General features: G+C 42.3%; 3 protein-coding genes across 6 annotated transcripts in view; 2 read left to right on the top strand and 1 right to left on the bottom strand.

The window, feature by feature from the left end:
* Positions 1-24452, top strand: part of CNTNAP2 (contactin associated protein 2) — a 2322964-nt gene that overhangs the window by 1968338 nt on the left and 330174 nt on the right. The window lies entirely within an intron of this gene.
* EZH2 (enhancer of zeste 2 polycomb repressive complex 2 subunit) overlaps positions 1-24452 on the bottom strand; it is an 86850-nt gene that overhangs the window by 46143 nt on the left and 16255 nt on the right. The window lies entirely within an intron of this gene.
* On the top strand, positions 8872-10777 carry LOC142046419 (uncharacterized). The gene is made up of 2 exons (XM_075063386.1): positions 8872-9553; positions 10575-10777. Exons 1-2 carry the CDS (start codon positions 9001-9003, stop codon positions 10775-10777), a joined length of 756 nt encoding a protein of 251 aa, XP_074919487.1. The 5' UTR covers positions 8872-9000.

Below are 24452 nucleotides of genomic sequence, written 5' to 3' on the forward strand. Positions count from 1 at the left end.
AATGAGCTCTCCAGTCTAGATTGGATGCATCTATACTGACTATAATTGATTGTCAGAAGATTGAAGAATGCTATTTTCATAACATTGTGACAGTGAGTCCACCACAGCTGGGATTTCCTTTTGAAATATACTGTTTGAGTTGGGTTTACAATTCTTTGCCAACCAGTATTGTAAAGATCTCATTCTTCAACAGGAATAAGATTTTATGCATCATGGAAGAAATCACAACCCCCTATCAGCGTGAGAAAAATGATCATCTGCTATAGAGAATGATATAGAATAGTGATGGCTGACCATATGTTTACAAATCTTTTCTCTAAAAGGAATGCTCTGCCTAAGTTTTGAGTCCAACGCACCTCCTATAAACAGGAACTATTGCCTGGATGTTACTATGTCTTTTCTCAGTTTATTCTGACATTATTTATATGTCGTAGTCTCTCAAAGACAGCATATCTGGGATACGGCTGTCTTTTCTGGATGGAGTTTTTAATCAGAAAATTGTCTAAATTAAGCAAGACAAAAATCCCTTGTCTCCTTCAATGTGCCACAACTACCAGAAGGCATTTCATAAAAACTTTTGGGGTGGTAGAAAGACCAAAAAGGAGGACTTTATATTAGACGTGATTTCCTTACACTATAAAATGTGATGGGATGAGATACAGAAATAAGAGAAATAGTATCTTATGGACACCATATGGAATCAAAAAACTATTTATAAATGAATTGAGTTTCCTGATGTCCAATAGGGACCTCCGTCCTTTTTTAGAATTAGAAAATACCTTGAATAAAAACATTTTCCCCTGAAACTGCTCAACACTTCCTTTGTCGCACACTTGCTTGTAAAAAGAGAGGGAACTCTAATTTCAACATGATTTCATGAAAAGGAGGAGGAGGGATTCAGAACGGTCACAAACTGAAGTGCATTATCCATCGTGTATTCTCCCTAAAAATTACCCGTCCAAAGTTATTGATTGCTGGTTGCCATAAAAATGACACAGGTAATCTGCAGCTGGGGTAGGAAAAGCTAAGGTGGGAACTGTTAAACACCTCTCTGTCCTCGTGTCAAAACTGAGGTTATATTTGTGGTTTATTGGCTTCCACCAATAAAGAGTTTGGGGGTGGATGTGTACAGAATATAGAAAAGCCTTTTTGAAGGAAAGAAAATTTTTCTTTTTGACATAGCTTGTGCTGAGGCAGGTGAAGATCAGATGGACTCTCTCATTCAGCAAAAATCAGAGCGGAAGTATAATTCTGTTTCTAGAGAATGCACCCAGGGGGTCATATATGGGGTGAGAAGTGTCCTCAGTAGACAAAGGAAATCCCAGTATCACTGCCATCCTGTCAATTAGCTTGTGAAAGAAAACTGCATCCTCTGAGCGGAAAAAGAAGTTGTAATCCCCCTCCTCCCCAGTAACATCTGAAGCTGTCTAATTCTCCAGTTCATTATCCGTTTCATAACTTTGTTCAGCTATCATCAGTTGTTCTTTCTTTAAAAGAGCATCCAGTAAGACAGTAGGCACTGGTTTTTTGACCGATAGACTAATCCAGAAACTGGATCGAATCCTTGCAGTCTCTCTCAAATCCTAGGTGGGAAAGATTCTTTATATAAAAAGGATACTCAAGCTCTCTTATGTTTTCCAGGGAAGGGCCAGTATGGCCATCTCACCCATGGATGAACATGCCACTCCAGCCAGAAGTTCATATTTGGATCCATGCAATAGAATTTAGGATAGGATCTTCTATACACTTCTGTGGAAGTGTATTTCTCCTTATGACATGGGATTAGTTCAGATTCAAAGTCCAGTTACAGATTCAAACTTGTTTACGATCCCAACTGTAGAGGCTTATCAGTGATCCCACCTGCAGGACTGAAAATGGTGAAAGTACTTATTCAGAAATCCTGAAAGGGTCTTGGGTGGAGGAAAAGTAGAGAAATTCATACGTCTTTTACTCTTCCTTTTTGTCAGTGGTGGAGTATCAAGCATACATGACCGGAGTCATCGTTGTTACTCTGAATAAGTGTTTATCCGATGCTGCCAGACCTGAGACATGACAGTGCAGATCCACGAAAGTGCAGATCCACGTGGTAGATCTGTGCAATCCCTGTAACAGACTGTTGACAAGCCAGTTTGGAACCAGTACTCAGCTCCCTCCTTCTGTATCTAAGAATCTGTCTCCTTGTGCTTAGTCTTCAGTTTGGGAGTTCTAGAATCCAAATGGTCAGATCTGAAAGTACACAGAACATTTCTTGGTGCTTGTAACAGAGTCCTTTCTCCTCACTGGATTCTTTAGCCGCACTGACAGACATGGTTCTGAAGAACTTCTCTCTCATGGACTGGCTCTGGATACAGAGACCGACAGTAGTGAGGGGTCTTCTGCTTTTAGGTTTGGGATCTGGTAATGTTGGATCCTGTCTAATAACTTTTGTAGAGCATGGAACTGAAGCTGCAGAAATTTTTGCAGCTTCTTGTCTCCTGAGGCATTAGGGACTGAAGCCAGTTTGTGGAATCTCTTAGATACTAGTGAAGTATCAGTTCTGGCAGCTGCCAATGCCTCCTGCACTAGTATAGCCTGCAGTTTCTTCTGCCACAGCATCCTTGCTTAGAATAAAAGCAGAATATCTTGAACACCCTGACAGAGACTATCATGCTCCTAGGCATAAGTATGCACACTGGATGTCAAAAACACTAACGGACATTACATCTGTTAAATCCCAACCTCTTAATACTCAGATCTTATCTCAAAACTGAAGGATTGAATCTAATACTTCATTAAATATATATGTAAATGTAAAAAACTTAACACTACTTAAAAATAACTATATACACAAATCAGCAAAGAGTCCTGTGGCACCTTATAGACTAACAGACGTATTGGAGCATGAGCTTTCGTGGGTGAATACCCACTTCGTCGGTATTCACCCACGAAAGCTCATGTTCCAATACGTCTGTTAGTCTATAAGGTGCCACAGGACTCTTTGCTGCTTTTACAGATCCAGATTAACATGGCTACCCCTCTGATACTATATACACAAACTATCCTAAAAGCCTATGCTAAAACTATTCAGAAGGCACTGAAATAGGAGGGCCTGAAAGTTTGTTCCTGAACTGACAGCCGGTTGTGACAGGAAGGAACTGAGGCAGCTGGAGTACCTTGTCCCTTTTATACCTCACCCTAATAATGTTCAGGAATGGTGAGAGAAGTGGGGGGAGGGTAAACACTCCAATGGGCACTGCTAGTTAGAGTTCCACTGTGTAAGCTGCATCTGGTCAGTGCATCCTGTTAATTGAAGTATACAGGGGACATGCAAAGAACAACTGGATTTACATCCATGACTACAAAATTGAAAGGCTAGTGCATTAAAGGGACAAGTTGTCACAACTACTCAATTTTAAATATAAAATTAGAAATCACTTCAGGGCCTGACTACAGAAATTGCAGTGGTTTAATTAAAGGCAAGAGATTAAACAGACTTACTTAAACTTCTACAACTTTGCGTGTGTACACTTACTTTGGTTTAAACCAGGCTTACAGGAGCATACACACACAAAGTTGTAGAAGTTTACTTAAGATGTGGCATTAAAAAGATTTTAGTTATACTGATGCAACCCTTGCAACCACTGGCCAATTCCTGTGGTTTTACAATCATTTTTGTTTTCCTATCTTTCTCACTTCTATTCCTGTGTGAAAGACCTACACAGACGGGAAACTAATTAAGGACCCAATCTTGGAAACATACAAGCAGCTTTACTCAGACAGTAAAATTACATATGTAAAATATGCCTCAACTGACTATATAGGGAGACAATGAAAGTGATTTGTAGATTGCTATCAAATACACAAGAAAAAAACAAAAAAAATATTCTCACTTATAGTAATTTTATTTTTAAGTACAATCAATAAAAACATTCAAATACAAGTGATTTTTAAATTGAATGCATCTTTTTAACACTGTTACCCTCTACTAATTTTAAAATGGCAAGTGCTGAACATGTGACTTGTGTACTTTTGTTTCAAACCTTGCCCTAATTTGTCACAAGTTTTGCTCAATGTTTCATAATGTAGTTAAGACAACCTCCCTACACTCTAAAATGAGCTAAAGACCAATTACTATTAATTTTAAGCAGGGCTCTATTTACTTACAGCAGCCAAGGATGTAAATTAGAACTAATTTTCATAGCCAATTAATACATCTGTTATGAGTAGCATGCTGACACGTGATACATGTTCCAGTCACAATGCGAGGCAAGTGAATGCAGAAAATCAGCTCAATTTCATGCCATTTTGCTACTGAAAGCAAAAAAAAGACAGTCTTGTTTAAAAATCTTCCCATTTTTCTCAGCAACCGTGGAAGCATTCCTCAAAGATGCACAAGCATATGGGAAACTATCACGGCTAAACCGGTTGGAGAGGTTGCTTGATTTAAAGAAGACTGAGGGCTTGGCTACATTGGCACTTTACAGCGCTGCAACTTTCGTGCTCAGGGATGTGAAAAAACACCCCCGAGCGCTGCAAGATGCAGCGCTGTAAAGTGTCAGTGTAATCAGGGCGGCAGCGCTGGGAGCTGCTGCACCCTACACCCGTAAGGGATGTGGTTTACAAGCAGCGCTGGGAGAGCTCTCTCCCAGCGCTGCGGCTTTGACTACACTCACACTTCAAAGCGCTGCCGGGGCAGCGCTTTGAAATTTCTAATGTAGCCAAGCCCTGAGTGTCTCTTGGATACCAATCCAATTAAAGATGATCTATAAAAACACTCCTAAAGTGGCAAAAGGGAGGGCTGGGAATCTCCCCATCAGAATAACTAATAAAGAGAAATTAAACCCTTGCCCGAGAGTACAAAATGGGGCATTGTTGCAATGTTTTAAGACATAAATATTATACACTTATATGAACATTACTACATTTTCAGTTATGTAAATATCATGCATGAACAAAACATACTCATGCACAATAAACTGCTCCTAATCCACACTTCTAATACACTGTACAGAAAAGGTTGTCCATAGGATGTCACAAAATTCCTTAAACAGCACTGGTGTAGTAATAGCTTTATTATCCTAACCAATATTTTTAATTCTTTAACTCTCATTGTATGTCTACACTAACCACTGGATCATCAGGCAGCAATCAATCCAGTGGGGGTCGATTTATTGTGTCTAGTCTAGATGCGATAAATCAATCCCTGTGCGTTCTCCCGTCGACTCCTGTACTCCACCGCCACGAGAGGCACAGGAGGAGTTGACGGGGGAGCGGCAGCAGTCTTCACCGCAGTGAGCTGACACCACGGTAAGTTGATCTAAGTACGTCAACTTCAGCTACATTATTCACATAGTCAAAGTTGCATAACTTAGATTGATCTCCTCCTCCAACCGCTCCCCAGTGAGGCCTGAGTTTTCCAAAGAGAAGTTGTAAATGAGAAATACTGTAGCCTGAAACATCTACAGAACATTTGTCTTTTCAGGAGATGTTATCTTGTCTTCCCTGCATTTTGCCCATAAAACAAAAATCCTTGTTTTGAACCAAGTTCAGTCATTAAAATATTTGTATTCCTATCTATACATGGTTTTCACTGAAATATGGAGGGCAGAATTTGATCCTTTGGATTTTCACTTGAAAAACTATAAACTTAAGTTTTTGATAAGCATAAAGAAAAGTTGATACCATGCTTCCCAAAACGTCTGTGTTAAAAAATAGGCTCAGTAAGAGTACCAAAATTTATTTTTTAGCTAAGAAAAGAAAAACTTTTAAAAGTCAGTCTTCCAATAAAAATAACCTTAAAGTATCTTCCCTTTCTTTTACATTTTATATTTTGCAATGATATTTACACTTTACGAAGACTGTCGTTTACAATTTCTAAAATAGACTATTTTGTTCCTGTATACTACTTAAAATCTAATTATCACCAAGAACAGTTCATCAGCGATGGATAACTAGTATTTGCATAAGTCAACCCCTGTTTAAAAATATCTTCCACAAAAAGTTGCTGAGTTTTCAGCATAACTATTTTTACTTTGCACACTGAATTTAAAAAGGGGGCACACACACACACACACACTCTCTCAGGGTATGGCTACACTTGGAATTTCAAAGCGCTGCCACGGCAGCGCTTTGAAGTGAGAGTGTGGTCGGAGCAGCAGCGCTGGGAGAGAGTTCTCCCAGCGCTGCACGTAAACCACATCCTTTACGGGTGTAGCGTGCAGCACTGGGAGCCGCACTCCCAGCGCTGCCACCCTGATTACACTGATGCTTTACAGCGCTGTATCTTGCAGCGCTCAGGGGGGTGTTTTTTCACACCCGAGTGCAAAAGTTGCAGCGCTGTAAAGTGTGAGTGTAGCCATACCCTCAGACTATTCCTCTGTGGCTACATATATAGTCATTGGGACAGAGAGAGAGAGAGAGTGAGCACGCAAGCATGATTGCAGTACAGAGGTTAGGGGACTGCCCCCACCACACACACACACGGTCCAGTCCTACTGCTCCAATCACTCTATTTATCCACACTGGAATAGCTTCAACGAGAATGAGGGAGCCATACATCAGGATCTCTCATAGTTCAGTGGTTAGAGCACTTTACTGAAAGGTGGGAGACCCCTGTTCAATTTATCTGCCAGCACTGGCAGAGGGTCGGGAATTGAACCTGGGTCTCCCACGTGCCACGTCAGTGCTTTAACCTCTGGGCTAAAAGTTGTAAGATAGGCACCATGACCTCACTTCCTGCACTCCTCCCCCACAAATTCTGAATAGAGCCTGATCTAGTCAGAAGCCTCTGATCACACCTACGGCGCTGGGCTCTGCACGACAACCAAATGCCTATCTTCTCCTGGTTTGTGTATCACTCTAGAGCCTAGGAAGGAGACAGGCATCTGGGCCTAAACAGCTACAGTTCTGTTGGTATAGCAAACCTTATTTGTATTATTTAAAAATTTGATTTTCTTATTTTAAAGAAAAACAAAATTGCAGCTCTCTTTCATCTTTATCTGCATGTTGTAGCACATCCTAATTCCATAGGGAAAAAAGCTTCTCCAAGGTCAGCCAACCTCTGTATTTCAGACACCAAACCAGACTGCCTCCGAAAATCCCTAGCTCTGATATATAAAACACAGAAGATTAATATACTTATACACTTCATCATTAATAGTCACATCACAGCAAATTCAATCCTAGTTGACACAGACACACAAAAAAAAGATGGGAATAAATATGTAATAATTTTTCACTAGTCTATACTATGTAAGATAACAAGAACAATTTTCTATAAAAGACCTTGGTTTACAATCAAGTTTTTAAAAAAATCTCCTCTCACCATCAAATTAAAATCTACCCACAAAACTGATGATTTAAAAAAATACTATAATATTGTAGGTACTAAAAATCTGGAAAATTTAGAAAATTCATATTTACAATTAAAAGCTCTTGCCTCCAATTCTGCCTGTACAGTAACCAATTTTTCTCAAGTATCAGGAGGTAGCCGTGTTAGTCTGTATCCAAAAAAACAACAAAGAGTCCGGTGGCACCTTAAAGACTAACATTTATTTGGGCATAAGCTTTTGTGGGTAAAAAAACATCTGAAGAAGTGAAGGTTTTTTTACCCACAAAAGCTTATGCCCCAAAAAATCTGTTAGTCTCCACCGGACTCCTTGTTGCAATTTTTCCCATCATAGCTTGACAATTTCACTTGAGAATGTTTCTTACTTGTAGTTATTAGTAGCCTCATCCCTCCCAGTCACATTCTCCCTACCCCTAAAAGTCTCCTACTCCAAGTGGACCACTCTTCACTGAAGCCAGGGAACAACCGCTCACAGTTTAAAGTTTAACAGTTGATGATAATGCTCTGATGAGACATCTGCAATAAGGGAGGTGGAAGCATGACAAGGACTCTCACCCAGGGAGCTAAGGAGGTTCAACAGTCACGTGAGCTGTCACCTTTGACAGTTTACACCTTAAATCATCAGCCAAAGTATGGATATAAGGACATATTTTAAACAGACCAACGGCGAGTAGCTTGGATGCAGCTGGTGCTATGTAGTGAGTGAAGGACACTAACTGGGTGCGCTAGTGCACAACACACAAGCCTCCACTGTTTGGAAACTGCTCAATGTCAAATTTCTGAGGCCTCAACTCTATCTCTGCCTGCCCACCCCAAATCCTAAACGCACACAGAGTATTAGCAGTGAATAGGATAAATCTTCTTGGCTGCAAACGTCTTGGATAAAAATTTGTCAAACATTGACTACAAACTGAAAAACACAGTTCACTGAACCCCAAATAATAGGCTCTGATTCTGTGCAAGATCATGGCACCACAAAGCCTGAGAGTTAGGATTTCTATAGGGTAAAAGCCTGATGAGTTGTTAGATTATTTATAAAGGACCAATTACAAGACTATGTACACTAAAACTGAGTGACTGGAAAAGGATTCTAATAAGATGTCTTGGCCTCACTCAGGGTAAATATATAATAGAAGATTAACCACTGGAGTACTTATAGATAAGGCTCACAGAAGTAACGGATTCTGTGACTTTCCGATCTCTCTGTGGCTTCTGCAGCAGCCGGTGCGCCTGAGCAGCTCAGGTGGCCCCTGAGCCAGGTGCACCCGCTGCTGGGGCAATCTCAGGCCTGGTCTACACTACGCGTTTATACCGATTTTAGCAGAGTTAAACCGATTTAACGCTGCACCTGACTACACAACGAGGCCCTTTATATCGATATAAAGGGCTCTTTAAACTGGTTTCTGTACTCCTCCCCGATGAGAGGAACAGCGCTGAAATCGGTATTACCATATCGGATTACGGTTAGTGTGGCCGCAAATCGACGGTATTGGCCTCGAGTGGTATCCCACAGTGCACCACTGTGACCACTCTGGATAGCAATCTGAACTCAAATGCACTGCCCAGGTAGACAGGAAAAGCCCCTCGAACTTTTAAATTTCATTTCCTGTTTGGCCAGCGTGGAGAGCTCACCAGCACAGGTGACCACGCAGAGCTCATCAGCATAGGCAACAATGCAGTCTCCTGAGAATCAAAAAAGAGCTCCAGCATGGACCGCACGGGAGGTACTGGATCTGATCACTATATGGCGAGAGGATTCTGTGCTAACAGAACTCCGTTCCAAAAGACGAAATGAAAAAACATTTGAAAAAATTTTCAAGGCTATCATGGAGAAAGGCCACACCAGGGACTCAGTGCAGTGCAGAGTGAAAATTAAGGAGCTAAGACAACCATACCAGAAAACCAAAGAAGCAAACAGAAGGTCCGGGGCAGGGCCGAAAACATGCCGCTTCTACGCTGAGCTGCATGCAATTCTAGGGGGATCCGCCACACCACTACCCCACCCCTGTCCTGTGGATTCCGAGGTGGGGGTGGTAATCTCAGCCATGGCTGAGGATTCTGCGGACGGGGAAGATGAGGAGGAGGAAGAGGAGGACGAGCTTGCAGAGAGCACACAGCACTCCGTTCTCCCCAACAGCCAGGAGCTTTTTCTCACCCAGACGGAATTACCCTCCCAGCCCTCCCAAGCCACTAGCCCAGACAATGAAGCCATGGAAGCGACCTCTGGTGAGTGTACCTTTGTAAATATAAAACATGGTTTAAAAGCAAGTGTTTTTTAATGATTAATTTGCCCTGAGGACTTGGGATGCATTCGCGGCCAGTACAGTTATTGGAAAAGTTTGTTAACATGTCTGGGATGGAGCGGAAATCCTCCAGGGACATCTCCATGAAGCTCTCCTGGAGGTACTCCAAAAGCCTTTGCAGAAGGTTTCTGGGCAGGGCAGCCTTATTCCGTCCACCATGGTAGGACACTTGACCACGCCATGCATGTAGCAAGTAATCTGGTATCATTGCATGACAAAGCCTAGCTGCATATGGTCCCGGTGATTGCTGGCATTCAAGCAACATCCGTTCTTTATCTCGCTGTGTTATCCTCAGGAGAGTGATATCGTTCATGGTAACCTGGTTGAAATTCAGGAATTTAATTAAGGGGACAGAGAGATGGCCATTCCTACTGGCTGTTTGCCTGTTGCTTAAAAGAATCCTTCCTTGCAGGTAGCCAAGCAGGGGGAGGGGGGGGGATGGCGCTGAGCTTTTTCGCGTTTGGCTAGCAGGGATCTTCCTGCTACCAGCCCACGGGGTGGGGGGAAGGGGGTGATTAGCAGTGATCTTCCATGATACCAGCCACACGGTGGGGGAGGGGTAAAGCGATCATCCCAGAGAATTGGATGGGGGGGGTGGTTTCTGCTGCTGCATGTTAACAGGAAAGAAGCAGCACTGAAACGGGATTTGCTTGGTATTTGGGAAAGGAGGGCACTGTGTATATGAAGGCTGCAGAAGCCGAAAGACAATGGCTTACCATGGCCGCATGCAAGCTGAAATTCTGCTGCCTGGACCTGCGTCTGTGAGATCTCTAACACCAGAGCCGCAGGCACTCAATATTAAGATGCAAAATGCGACCTTGTAGTGAAATCACATGTGCTATGTAAGGTGAATAGTGTTGTTCACTGTGAAAGAGTATAACCATTGTTCTGTAAAATGTATCTTTTTAAATACTTCTCTCCCTTTTTTTACCTCCCTCATGCAGCTGCAAATTTTTCAAGCCTCCCTACTCCATCCCAAAGGCTATCTCAGATAAGGCGGAGGAAAAAAAAGACGCGAGACGAAATGTTCTCGGAAATCATGGAAGTAACCCGCAATGAAAGAGCTCATCTGAATGAGTGGAAGGACGTGGTATCAAATTACAGGAAAGATGCCAGTGAACGTGAGGACAGGAGGAGGACGCTCTGAAGTGAGAGGAGAGAGAGGAGGTGCGCAGGAAGATCAGAGGTGTAGGCAGGAAAGATCAGCGGTGGCGGATGCAACGCTGGGGCTGCTGCGTGATCAAACTGACATCCTCCGACGTCTGGTGGAGCTTCAGGAACAGCAGCAGGGTCACAGAGTGCCGCTGCAGCCCCTGTGTAACCACCCTCACCACTCACCATGTTCCATATCTTCCTCACCCAGACGTGTAAGAACGCGTGGGGGAAGGCTTCGTGCACCCGCCCACTCCACCCCGTGGACAGCCCAACCAAAAGGCTGTCATTACTTTGAAATTTTTTTAGTGGCCTTTTCCTTCCCTCCTATCCTCCTCCCAAACCACACACCCGGATACCTTGTCAGTTCTCTCCCTCTTTTTATAATGACTTTTTAATAAAGAATACATGATTTTTAAACGATAGTGACTTTATTTCCTTAAGCAAGCTGTAATCGAAGGGGGAGGGTGGGTTGCTTACAGGAATGAGTCAATCAAGGGGGGGGGTTCATCAAGGGGAAACAAACACAACAGTCACACCGTACCCTGGCCGTGATGAAACTCGTTTTCAAAGCTTCTCTGATGCGCACCGCTTCGTGGTGTGCTCTTCTAATCGCCCTGGTGTCTGGCTGCGCGTAATCAGCGGCCAGGTGATTTGCCTCAGCCTTCCCACCCGCCATAAAGGTCTCCCCCTTACTCTCACAGAGATTGTGGAGCACACAGCAAGCAGCAATAACAATGGGGACATTGTTTGGCTGAGGTCTGAGCGAGTCAGTAATGTGCGCCAGCGCCTTTAAACGGCCAAATGCACATTCTACCACCATTCTGCACTTGCTCAGCCTGTAGTTGAACAGCTCCTGACTACTGTCCAGGCTGCCTGTGTATGGCTTCATGAGCCATGGCATCAAGGGGTAGGCTGGGTCCCCAGGATAACTACAGGCATTTCAACATCCCCAACTGTTATTTCTGGTCTGGGAAGTAATTCCCTTGCTGCAGCCGTTTAAACAGAGTAGTGTTCCTGAAGACGCGAGTGTCATGAACCCTTCCCTGGCCATCCCACGTGGATGTTGGTGAAACGTCCCTTGTGATCCACCAGTGCTTGCAGCACCATTGAAAAGTACCCCTTGCGGTTTACGTACTGGGTGCCCTGGTGCTCCGGTGCCAAGATAGGGATATGGGTTCCATCTATCGCCCCCCCACAGTTAGGGAATCCCATTGCAGCAAAGCCATCCACTATGACCTGCACGTTTCCCAGAGTCACAACCTTTCGTAGCAGCAGCTTAATGATTGCTTTGGCTACTTGCATCACAGCAGCCCCCACAGTAGATTTTTCCCACTCCAAATTGATTCCCGACTGACCGGTAGCTGTCTGGCGTTGCAAGCTTCCAGAGGGCTATTGCCACTCGCTTCTCAACTGTGAGGGCTGCTCTCATCTTGGTATTCTGGCCGTTTCAGGGCAGGGGAAAGCAAGTCACAAAGTTCCATGAAAGTGCCCTTACGCATGCGAAGTTTCGCAGCCACTGCAAATCGTCCCACACCTGCAAAACTATGCGGTCCCACCAGTCTGTGCTTGTTTCCCGGGCCCAAAATCGGCGTTCAATGGCTAGAACCTGCCCCATTACCAGCAGGATCTCCAAAGCGCAGGGGCCTGCGGTTTGAGAGAATTCTGTGTCCATGTCCTCATCACTCTCGTCGCCGCTGCCGTAGCCTGCCGCCTCCTCCTCGCCTGGCTTTGCAGGTCCTGGTTCAGCATAGACTGCACGAGAATGCGCGAGGTGTTTACAACGTCCACGATTGCGGTCTTGATCTGAGCAGGGTCCATGCTTGCTGTGCTATGGCGTTTGCACAGTTCACCCAGGAAAAAAGGCGAAATGGTTGTCTGCTGCTTTCACGGAGGGAGGGGTGAGGCTGTACCCAGAACCACCCGCGACAATGTTTTTTGCCCCATCAGGCACTGGAATCTCAACCCAGAATTCCAAGGGGCGGAGGAGACTGCGGGAACTATGGGATAGCTACAGAATAGCTACCCACAGTGCAACACTCCAGAAATTGACGCTAGCCTCGGTACATGGACGCACACCGCCGAATTAATGTGCTTAGTGTGGCCACGTGCACTCGATTTTATACAAACTGTTTTACAAAACCAGTTTATGTAAAATCGGAATAATCCCGTATTGTAGACATACCCTCAGACTCCCCCCGCCCCATATTCCCCAGGCAGAAGGAGTTTGGGTATGAGTGGAGCTCAAGGTTGGGTGCGGTGCTTACCTGGGGGTGGGGCAGCTCCCCAGAAGGATGACAGAAACTCCTCTCTTTCTGCTCCTAGCTCCATGTGTTACCTTCACCTGCAGGCACTGTCCTCACAGCTCCTATTGGCCGCAACTCCCATCCAACGGGAGCTGCAGAACCAGGGCTTGGGGCGGAGTGGAGGCAGCACATGGAGCTGGGGTCGCTGCTTCCCAGGTGCCAGGTAGGGACCCTGTCCCAACCACCCCACCCCACCCCACCCCGGGCCACAACTCCCCGCCAGGAGCACCCGTGGCAGGACCCCCCAGGCCACACCCTCCTCTCCAGCACCTGCACACATACACAGCACCCATGGAACCCGCTCCCGCGTCCAGGCTGCTCCCCAAGTTTTAGTAAGGGGTATTTAGTAAAAGTCATGGACAGGTCACAGGCCATGAATTTTTGTTTACTGCCCGTGACCTGTCCATGACTTTTACCAAATATACCTGTGATTAAAACGTAGCCTTACTTATAGATGCTTACTGGATTCAGCATCACAAAATGCACTCAAATGAAAGTAACGTCTATTCAACGTTACTATTTAAAACAAATTAATTTTTAGCACAATCCAGACAGATTTTTTTAAATGGACACTGATGGACCCTTGAAAACTTCCTTTTGGAGTAAACATAGGGTCTAGACCAGGGGTTCTCATGAAATTTTTTGGTGGCCTCAGAATGCCAGTCACAATTTTTCCTAAAATACTCAATTAACTTTAGGAAAACAAATAAATATGCATATATACATGTCCAAATCATTGTAATTTATTTATGCAGGGTTTCTTCATAGACTCAATAATAAAAATAATTACAGTTTTCTCTGTTCTTTACTGGACCTAAACAGAACAAAATCAAATAATGTGTTTTGCATGTTCCTGTCCCTCGTTATTGCTTCTTTTGCTTTTTTTTTTTTGGTTGGTGTTTTTTTTTTTTATTTTTTTTATTTTTTTTTTTAAGACTTGCTAATAGTAAGTCTCTTTCTGTGAAAAGTGAAATTTTATTTTATTAATACACCTCTACCTCGATATAAGGCTGTCCTTGGGAGCCAAAAAATCTTACCACATTATCGGTAAAACCATGTTACATTGAACTTGCTTTGATCCACCAGAGTGTAAACAGGTACAATTCTAACTGAAATCTATGGAATGTATTCATTGGTGGTTTACACCACCATCTAAGTGGATTTGGCAACTGATGTAAGTAACAACTATCTGGCATCCAATGGTTGTGCAAAATTAATGTAACTAGGATGTGGCAAAAGATGACAAAAGCAACAGGGAAGGGAACAAACAGTAGGCTACACAATGAAACAGTCACCCCACCGCACCATCTTCCAGCCTCCAGTTAGTAACTTTTCTTCCTACACTCTCCTTCTCCCATGAGGCAGAACTACAAATTACTACTGCCTATGGCCTAGATTTAGACCTATATCGCAGTTACCTTGCATCAGTCCACTTGGACAAAGGGATCTTCAACCTGGCACACCTAGGCAACAGAAGATACTTTAAAAAAAAAAACCACAACAACAAACCCAGACTACGCTAAATGGATATAAGCAACTAAAACAGATTTAAGAGTGCCAACACAGGAGAGATACACAGATTCAGCTAAATACATTTCAAAACAGATTTAGTTAAATTGGTAAAATGTGTGTGCGCAGATCAGAAGGCATAGAGGGAATTTACTTCCACAGGGCCTAAGTCGTGAAGCCGCTTTCTTTTCAAAACAAAGTTGGTTTTATTTATTTTATTTTTTTAAAGAAATCACAGAAGATATGCACGTTGCAGCTGACAATGAATGTACATGCAGTCTCATCTTTACATACCCGAGGCTATGTTCTCAGGACAGCTATTTACATACTGCAAGTAACCCAAGGGCTGTCTTCTGAGCTAGTTACACCTTCACTCTTTTCTAAAAAAAAGTAAGCAGTTAAAAATATATCATGATTTGACTACATTCAGTATTGAGTAGTCTTGGAAAGACATCCTAGAACAAGACAAAATATTTTAAATATTTTTCTATTTCACACTAATGATTTATGACAAATTGACTTCAAGTTCATTTCAGAACAAGATTCATAGACTCATAAGGAAGCCAGATCTGTCTTGTAAAAAGAGGCTGCAAGAGCTAGTTTAGAGGCACTCCCCAGAAGAACCTAGATCCCTTTGTTTGCAGCAAGGAAAAAGATAGTGGAGGAAATTCATCCCTGTGTTGGCACTGAGTCAGATACAGAGATGGAAGGGGAGTTTGTCTGCTCCTCCCAAACGCTGAGTTTACCAATGGGTAGTTCAACCCACAGCATAGGTGAAAGCAGCTCTGAAGGCTGCCTTTACTGTAATGAGCCCTTTGGACTGTTGTGCTATTAGGGAATAAAAGGAGTATAGGAACACACCAACCACATCCTTTCACCCCTTGAATCCCCTAGAGGGCAGGGACATAAAAATGGTAAAGCCAGATCTGTTCCTGCTGAGGAAACTGACAGCTGTTTTGTGGCCAGTTTATGTCAGCTATGCCAGTGTTTCCCTCTGCCAAAACACAATCTCTTTTATTGGAGGGTGAGGGAGGAGAAAAAGATTAAGTACACAGGACGAACATATATGCTGTACGCAAGCCTGTATGTTATCAGGAAGGAGAAAACTGACATTCCCAGGTACTATACAAGTTAGATAAGACAATTGCAGCTCGTAAAATCAAAAAATCTCCCCCTTAATTGGAAAGGACAAAACCCAAGTTAATTTTGTGTCTTGTTAGTTTGGGCATTTAAAGGATGTTTATCCAAGGCCGTAATTTATAGCTATAACAACATTCTCTGGAGTAGCACCACCTCTCTGAGGTGTTTGCCTCTGCCTTCACTTCCAAGTGCAGCCAAGCAACAGCTGTGGCTAGCATTTTTTCTATTTGGTCATTTAGTCCTGCTCTGAGTAAACAACATGGAGGTAAAAACACTTACTTCTCTACACTAGTGCCCCAGTAAAAGTGCAATGGTAGAAGATTTTGCAATAAAAGAGGCTAGCATAAATAATGTCACGTTCAACTTTGTCTCACACTACCACGTTACTTTAGTAATTTCCTGTACATCTCTTTTGTGAGACCATCACTTCACCACCATTAAAATTTTAGATGGAATTGTATTCACAACAGGAAACTGAAAATCGACTGAAGTGTGGTTACACCCATCCTCCTTCATAAACACAATGCAAAAATAATTGTGTCCACGGTGAACTCCCAATTAGTTTGTATTATGGTTGTGATGTTGTACCCCATAAGGCTTCATGGAAATATGCTAATGAATGTATATATAATATAACTGGAATATGTTTTATGCTATATATGCCATGTAACATATCTATGTAAAGGTTATGATCTACTGAATACATTCCTCCTATTTGTATGCATGTATCATTTTTGTACTTGAAGTTAGGAATATTGGCTGTATACTTGCTTGATTTCTATTGAGAAAGAAATGTGCAAATTAAATGCCCAATCAAGAACCACTTAAGCCAACAATGAATTCAAAGACGCCAATCCATATTGGCATTTTCCCAGGAATGTGGCTTGGCTGGTAAGAAACTCAGCCATGATGGACACGTGACTTGTCCATCTGACTCCAAAACTCCATCTTGGAGCTGAACTTTGCATAGGAGAAACGAGGCTGTCTCCCCCCACAAGGGAAAGTCTATTTAAGCCTGTGGAAGACCCCTCCATTGTCGTCTTCAGCTGGCTCAATAGATAGCCTCTTCACCCCTAAAGATACCTGAAAGAAACTGGAAAAAGGACAGTAACTACAGGGGGTGTGAGTGATTGCTGGACCCAGACTAGAAGTAGACTAGTCCGTAAAAGGAAGCTTACTGGAACTGGTGAGGTTTTATCTGTATTCAGTTTTCCTGAACACAGATTTGCGTGTTCTATTTTATTTTATTTAGTAATTCACTTTGTTCTGTCTGTTACTACTTGGAACCACTTAATCCTACTCTCTGTATTTAATAAAATCACTTTTTACTTATTAACTAACCCAGAGTACGTATTAATACATGGGGGTGTGGGACAGCTGTGCATCTCTCTATCAGTGTTATACAGAGCAAAGAATTTATGAGTTTACTCTGTATAAGCTTTACACAGGGTAAAACGGATTTATTTGGGGTTTAGACCCCATTGGGAGTTGGGCATCTGAGTGTTAAAGACAAGTATCCTGTGTCTATGTTGGAGCAGACTGGCGTGTCTGGCTCAGCAAGACAGGGAGCTGAAGTCCCAGACTGGCAGGGAAAGCGGGGCAGAAGTAGTCTTGGCCCATCAGTTGGCAGTTCCCAAGGGGGTTTCTGTGATCCAACCCGTTATAATGGTCTTTTCTTTGTTCATGGCCCTTGCCTCTACTTCAAGTATTTGGCAAGTTGCTCTAACAATATATACAGCAGAGCATTGCACAAGATGCAGAGATGTCACATAAATGTTATGCTGAGACATTCCCACAAGTAACGAAAAACTTCCCTCAGCTGCATCCTCCAAGAATTCAGATTCTGGCAGAAAGGGTGGGAAGACTGGGAGCAGAAATCTCAACTACTACTTGGATAGGAGAAAGAATTCATTGGACTGCTCTATTTTATGCCAAAGCATACCATCTCCTTGGTATGTCTTCCTGGCCCCAAAGCCCTTTCAAGTTTTATTTCCCTTCATCTTTTAATCTCTGCTGTGATTGTTCAAAGCCATTACACCTCTGACATTCTTAATATCAGAAGTACGTTTCTTTCCCTTGTAATATGCAAATAATATGTAAGTAACTTGTCACACTCTAAATTTATTTTCTTAATTTAAAGGCAGATTTAAGACTCATACAATACACTATTAAATATCCCTAAACAGAATAAGAATTGTAAGTATAGAACAGCACTTACACTGTCACTGTAGAGTCCTCTCTCTGTTCCCCAAGATGGAAAATGTGTCATCTCCTCACTGGTTTCTCAAAGTCTTTTCTGTTACCACAAGCAAATTAGAGAAACAGCCACTTTTGTTAAACCAAACCCACACCTCTCTGGATTGTCAGTATGCTAGAATCTGTTGTCACCTGCATCTTTTTAAAATCACCTCCTTTCTGATCCTTGAGGTTATTTTCATAGTGAAGCCCTTATTGTGACGCTTTCTGGGATAAGAACCCTTTGACCAAAACCTTAAACTATAGATAGGACTCCAAACACCCTTTTTCCCTCTCCATCACTCACAAGAGATTTTCTCCCACTGTCATATATCTGGAGCAGCTTGCAAGATATTTCCTGCGCATTAGTCTACTCTGACCCTTTTGTCAGAGACTACATATCAGGAATTTAATTTCCCTCTCTAGACTTCAAGGGTCTCTCCAATTCCTCCTTGCACCAGTCCTTGGTCATATATACCTGACACTGTGCAAAGATGTTTACCCAGTTCTGATTTATTATACAAGACTATCTTTCCTCTACAATCACTTGTGGGAAAGTTGCCACTTTCCTGTGTGTGATATCCATCTCAATTTTTTAAGATACTACTCTTATGCTCATTTCCCTGGTTAAATTGGTTTAAGAGACTTCTTGGTTCCTCCGTTCCTTTTCAAATGCTTATTAGGAGAGTATAGTCAGTACAGTAGACTCAGTCCATTTTTGCCTCTTACCGCTTTCTCTGGGGGATTTTCTTCACCCAGTGTTTCAGCTGTTAAATTCATTGTCTTACAAAGGTAGCATTTTTTTCATTAGTAACCCCTCTTACCAAGATTTCTACCTTTTAATCAAATCGAAGTTATTGATAGGTATCACATTTTCTGTTACAGCTTGTCACAAACAAATAGTAGGAGTTAATAGAACAGAAGTACTTTATATCTCTTTTGACTATACAGGGTTAACAAGTTCAGTAAGCCTGGCTGTCACCTGACCGGAGGACCAATCAGGGGACAGGATACTTTCAAATCTTGAGGGAAGAAAGTTTGTGTGTGTGCTGTTAGAATTTGGTTGTTGTTTTCTCTGGGTTCTGAAAGTGACCAGACGTGCAACCAAGTTTCTCTCCAATCTCTCCAATGCAGGCTCTTATAAAGTTCAGAATAGTAAGTACTAGGTAGATAAGGCGAGTTAGGCTTATGTTTGTTTTCTTTATTTGCAAATGGGCATTTGGCTGGAAGGAGTTCAATTATGTATTTGGCTGGAAGGAGTTCAAATCTGTATTTTGCTGAAAGAATTTTAATTTGGACTTGTATACTTAGGCTGGGAGGGTATTCCCAGTGTCTATAGCTGAAAGACCCCTGTAACATATTCACCTTAAATTACAAACAATTTTTACTGTTTTTCCTTCTTTAATTAAAGTTTTTCCTGTTTAAGAACCTGATTGTTTTTTATCTAGTGAGACCCAAGGGGACTGGGACTGGATCCACCAGGGAATTGGTGGGGAGAAAGGAGGGAAGGGGGAGAGAAAGGTTAATTTCTCTCTGTGTTAGGATTACTCTCTCTCTCAGGGAGAGTCTGGAGGGGAAAAAAGAGAAGGAGGGGGAAGGTGAATTTTCCTCTCTGTTTTGTGATTCAAGGAATTTGAACCACAGTATCTTCCAGGGTAACTCAGGGAGGGGAAGCCTGGAGAGGCAACGGTGGGGAAAGGGTTTACTTTCCTTGTGTTAAGATCCAGAGGATCTGGGTCTTGGGGTTCCCTGGGCAAGGTTTTGGGGGGACCAGAGTGTACCAGGCACTGGAATTCCTGGTTGATGGCAGCGCTACAAGTACTAAGCCGGTAATGGAGCTTAGAGGAATTCATGCTGGTACCCCATCTTTTGGACGCTAAGGTTCAGAGTGGGGAATTATACCATGACACAGCTATATTTACACTAACCTCAGATCCTCCATCACTGCAAATAGTAACAGTGGTAGTAACCGAAGAGCACTAAAAAGGTAGAGCACTTGTCTTAAACCTGCTCAGAGCAAAATTAGATGACAGAGGTAAAAATGCTGACGGATGCCTCAATCCAACCTACACTAGTCTTCCCACCATTACTACCAGGAGTAGTGCAATGAGGAGATATTTCTAGCCCACTACAAAAAGGCACTAGTCTGGACAAAGCTTTAGTAATCTATGTAGTTTCCAAACTCAGTTTCCAGTTAGTATCAGGAAGTGGCAAATGCTGGAAAAACACTTTGAATGTGCTCATGTAGACAAGTCAAAAAGATAGTGATGGATGTCAGACTGGTTTAATTAAGCTGCTGAAAGTAAGTTTAATTAACATGTTATAAAGATGGCTCTGTTCACTGAATCTCTGTCTATGCTACTAATCCAACTGATTTCAATGTTGTTGGAAATTACCATCATATAGGCAAGACCATGGGGCTTGCATCAAACTACTAAATGACAGAACCAGTTACAATCACAATTTGAATGACTTTGCTTTCCAGGGCGGGTCTGCACTGGGGCTGACGGGGAGGGGTGCCTCTCCACACCGGGGTGGGTCCATGCTGGGGGAGAGGGATCTTTCCCTGCCACAGCCCTGAGCCCCTGCACAGGGCTTAAGAGACAGCTGTGCAGCTTAGATGGAACTTAGCTTGTGGTTGCATAGATGATCTTCCAAATGTGAACCAAAGACATGCCGCTTCTGAGCCTGTAGACAAGTTCAAGTGCATCCACTGACACTCAGAGCTTTCCCTAAAAACAGCCGAGTAAATATGCCTCCCCTACCACAACGATCCACTTTACAGCTATTATTCGGAACACTGACAGAAAATTACACAATTCATGCAAATCTGTTCTCTCTGTTGCTTAGAAAAGCTGAATATATATGGGGTAAGAGCACTGGGGAAAAAACAAAACAACTGAGAGGAGGAAAGTAGAGGTCCCTCTTTCCAGCAGCGCTCGCACTCTCACTCTCACACACACGAATCACAGGAGGGAAGAAGAAACAACCCTTTCTCCTTCACAACAACCAGAAGGGGATTTAAAGGTGACCTGCAAAGGAAAAAGAAAAAACCACCACCGGGCTTATACTCTTTTTTCCAAAAAAATATTCTTTTTAAATTTACATTAAGAAGTTGGGTCTTGGCTAAGTTGGAAAACTAGTGAAATAACTTCAATAACTATTTAACTTCATTGACTTAACACCTGGGATACAGACAAAGGGTATGGCTACACTTACAGCTGTACAGCGCTGGCAGTTACAGCTGTCTTCATACAGCTGTGTAAGGAAAGCGCTGCAGTGTGGCCACATTTGCAGCGCTGTTGGGAGTGGTGCATTGTAGGCAGCTATCCCAGCGTTCAAGTGGCTGCACCGTTCTTTTCAAAACAGGGGGGTGGGGTGGAGTGTGACAGGGAGCGTGGGGGAGACAGAGAGAGTGGATTTTTGGAGCTGACACTGTTCTCAGCTCCCTGCCTTGCAAGTTCTAAGGACTGGAAGATACACAGCAACTACCTTCAATCATTTTAAAAGTTTTGACCCTTCCCCCACTCCTCTCTTATTCACTAAATGCAAATTATGCACTCCTAAATAGCCTTCAGACCACATAAGCAGCTGCTCACCACAGACTCCACCCCCGTTCCCCCCAGGCAAACAGCTGTGAACATTCCAAAGCAATTCCCCTTCCTCCGGCTGGAGCAAAGAGTAGCTATGTTTGTTTTTTAGATAAGTAGCTCCGGGGAGCTCGGAGTTCCTTCTGGTTTGTTGTAGACAGGAATTCTGGGATACCTCTTAATACCCAGGAGGCCAATAAAAGCGCTTTTGGTGGCCACACTTGACAAGCAGCGCTGCATCACCAGTGCTGCAATCGTTACACTCCAAGCAGACCAGGTGTACAAGCCAGCGCTGCAGCCAGGAGGTTGCAGCGCTGGCTGCGCCTTGCAAGTGTGGACACAGAGTAAGTTGCAGCGCTGTAACCCCATCACCAGCGCTGCAACTCTCCAGTGTAGCCATACCCAAAGATTCAGTGCTCTCTCTCTTTCAATTAAGGTGTTAGAGCCTACAATAAACACCCTTGAGACCTGCCAGAAGTACTCCAGCAAAATCAAGGAGGACAGACTTAACATTCCTAGTATTTGTAAAGCAAAAAACAAAGTATTTATCCAGGTCTGCCTGACAGCATAAAGGAGCAAAAACAAACAACCTATAAGCCCAATCTTAATAAAAATCCTTTATAGCCTTCTCTAAAGTTTCAGGCACTCTCTTACTACAAAAGGTTTATATAAGATTGAGCCCCTGGTGAGAATCCAAACACTTTCCAAGATTCCAGCAATTGTGGAGAAGAGAAGGAGCGTGCACACTGTCATTGGATTTGTTGCTTTTTCACATTAGGCTTTGGTTTAATTCTCTAAGTGTCCTCTAATGAGGCCACATGTTAATTTCCCCTTATAGTTTCCTAAATTCTTGAGGGAAAAGCTTTTCAGTACTTCCATCTGACAGTGAGAAATTTCAAGAGATGTTATTAGACCCCCGCCCCAAGACACACCCTTCAAATTATACAGCGTAACAAGACAAAATCTAATCCCTTAAAAATAAAAAATAAAAAAATCTTGCTTCAGAATATTTACCCAGAAACCTCTTACAAACACATTTCTTCACTACAATGCTGCAGCATATCATAGCCTGTTTTCACAGCAAGGCTGACCAAGTTCTACAGTGAAGAACTGTAAGCTATCTGCAAAATCTACTGTGTAATATTGAAAGACCTTTCTCTATAAACCTACAGCTACAGGATCTTCTGAAATCCAAATACACAAGGAGTTTACTTATTGAACACCTCTGAGTAAATCTTGATGAAATTCCTTCATCTTCTGTTTCACTGCTTTTCTCCAGAATTAATAAGAATAAAACTTTGCAACCAAAAATACTGTTTTGTGATAAAATGTTCCATTTAAGACTATTAAGTGCTGCTATATTTAAAAAAAGTAGCGAATGACTGGGCAATTAATATTAACCACAAGCCAATACGGACATTTGAGCCTACCACTGAAATCCGACTTCAGTTTAGCATGGAGTCAGCAAAATCTCTCTTACAGGAGACAACACAAATCTTGAGCATAAGGAAATGCTACAGAAACTTAGGAAACCTGGATTACTGTTAAGATATATAGCCAGGGCATTTTGCGCATTTTAGCCAACTGGATATATGCATCTGAATATATTCATGTGATCAAGATGTCATTCACATGGAAAAGTTTGAATTAGTAGCCCAAAAAATCAAATATAACTACTACCAAAAATTAAGCAATGTACTATTCACTTTCCTCTTGATTTGCAGCTCCCCCGCCCCAAAAAACATAGTTTTGTTAATTTCAACTTTCCAAAAAGGCTGATGACAATTTTTTTTTTTAGTCATGTCTGCAGAAAATATAAACAAGGAGCTTTAATCAACACAATACCTGATACATGTAAGATAGAGCTAAAGACATTTTACTAAATGAACAATGGTGCTTGCTTTAACCAAACCTTTGCAAAAGTTTTTTTTGCATTTAAATCCCTTAATTCCTCAAATCCAGTAGTACTGAAACACATATACTTTGATACCAAAGCCCATTTCTGGGCATGAACAGCTGGAGTATATTTTGAGGATACTTTACACCTAAAAGAGTGCATGTGAAGAACTGTTTAAACTACAGTTGACTGACTTAATTAATCTGAATTTGATCAACTCTAGTTCTATATAGGGGTGGAAAATGAGATTAAGTTAATGACATATGGCTTAGATTTCACTTAAAAGTAATCAGCCAATGTAGTAATAGCTAGTATTTTATGAGATATAAAGTATGAAAAGGTTTTGTTTTTTTCTGCTTGTTTTTTAAATTAAAAATTTAAGTTTTGCCTAGGCTGGAAGATTCTATAATTTGAGAACTAATTAAACTGACACACAAGAACCCAGAAAGCGAAAGCTGAGCAACTGAAGGGAAGGAATTTTCAGTGAGAATATTTAAAGCTTTTAAACATCTAACAACTTCTTTGATTAAGGATGTCTTGATAAACTTCTCCATCCCCCTTCAGTTAAACTATAAGAGCACACACTAAACACCCCTTATGCCTCCCACAGGTCATTCAGCAAAATAATAAAAACACCAGATCTGACTTGAGATTTCTAAAGTAAAAAACCCCAACAATTTGTTTTCTTAAAAAAGAAAAAGAAAACCACCACCATACACCTCTCAGGCCTTTTTTTTTTTTTTTTTAACTTCATATGGAAGTAAAAATGGACATGAACCCAGTTTTGTTAAAGTCTTTTGTAGGTCTTTAAATATCTAAAAATCTAAAAGGCGACGCGAATCAAGTCTGACTACTTTTCATACATAATTTTAAAATATGCCTCCAAGCCAGGGATGGACAAACTTCTTGGCCCAAGGGCCACATTTGGGAATAGAAATTGTATGTTGGGCAATGAATACTGACAAAATTAGGGTTGGGGTGTGGTATAGGATG

The sequence above is a fragment of the Chelonoidis abingdonii genome, chromosome 2 (assembly GCF_003597395.2).
Source record: "Chelonoidis abingdonii isolate Lonesome George chromosome 2, CheloAbing_2.0, whole genome shotgun sequence".
Taxonomy (NCBI): Eukaryota; Metazoa; Chordata; order Testudines; family Testudinidae; genus Chelonoidis; species Chelonoidis abingdonii.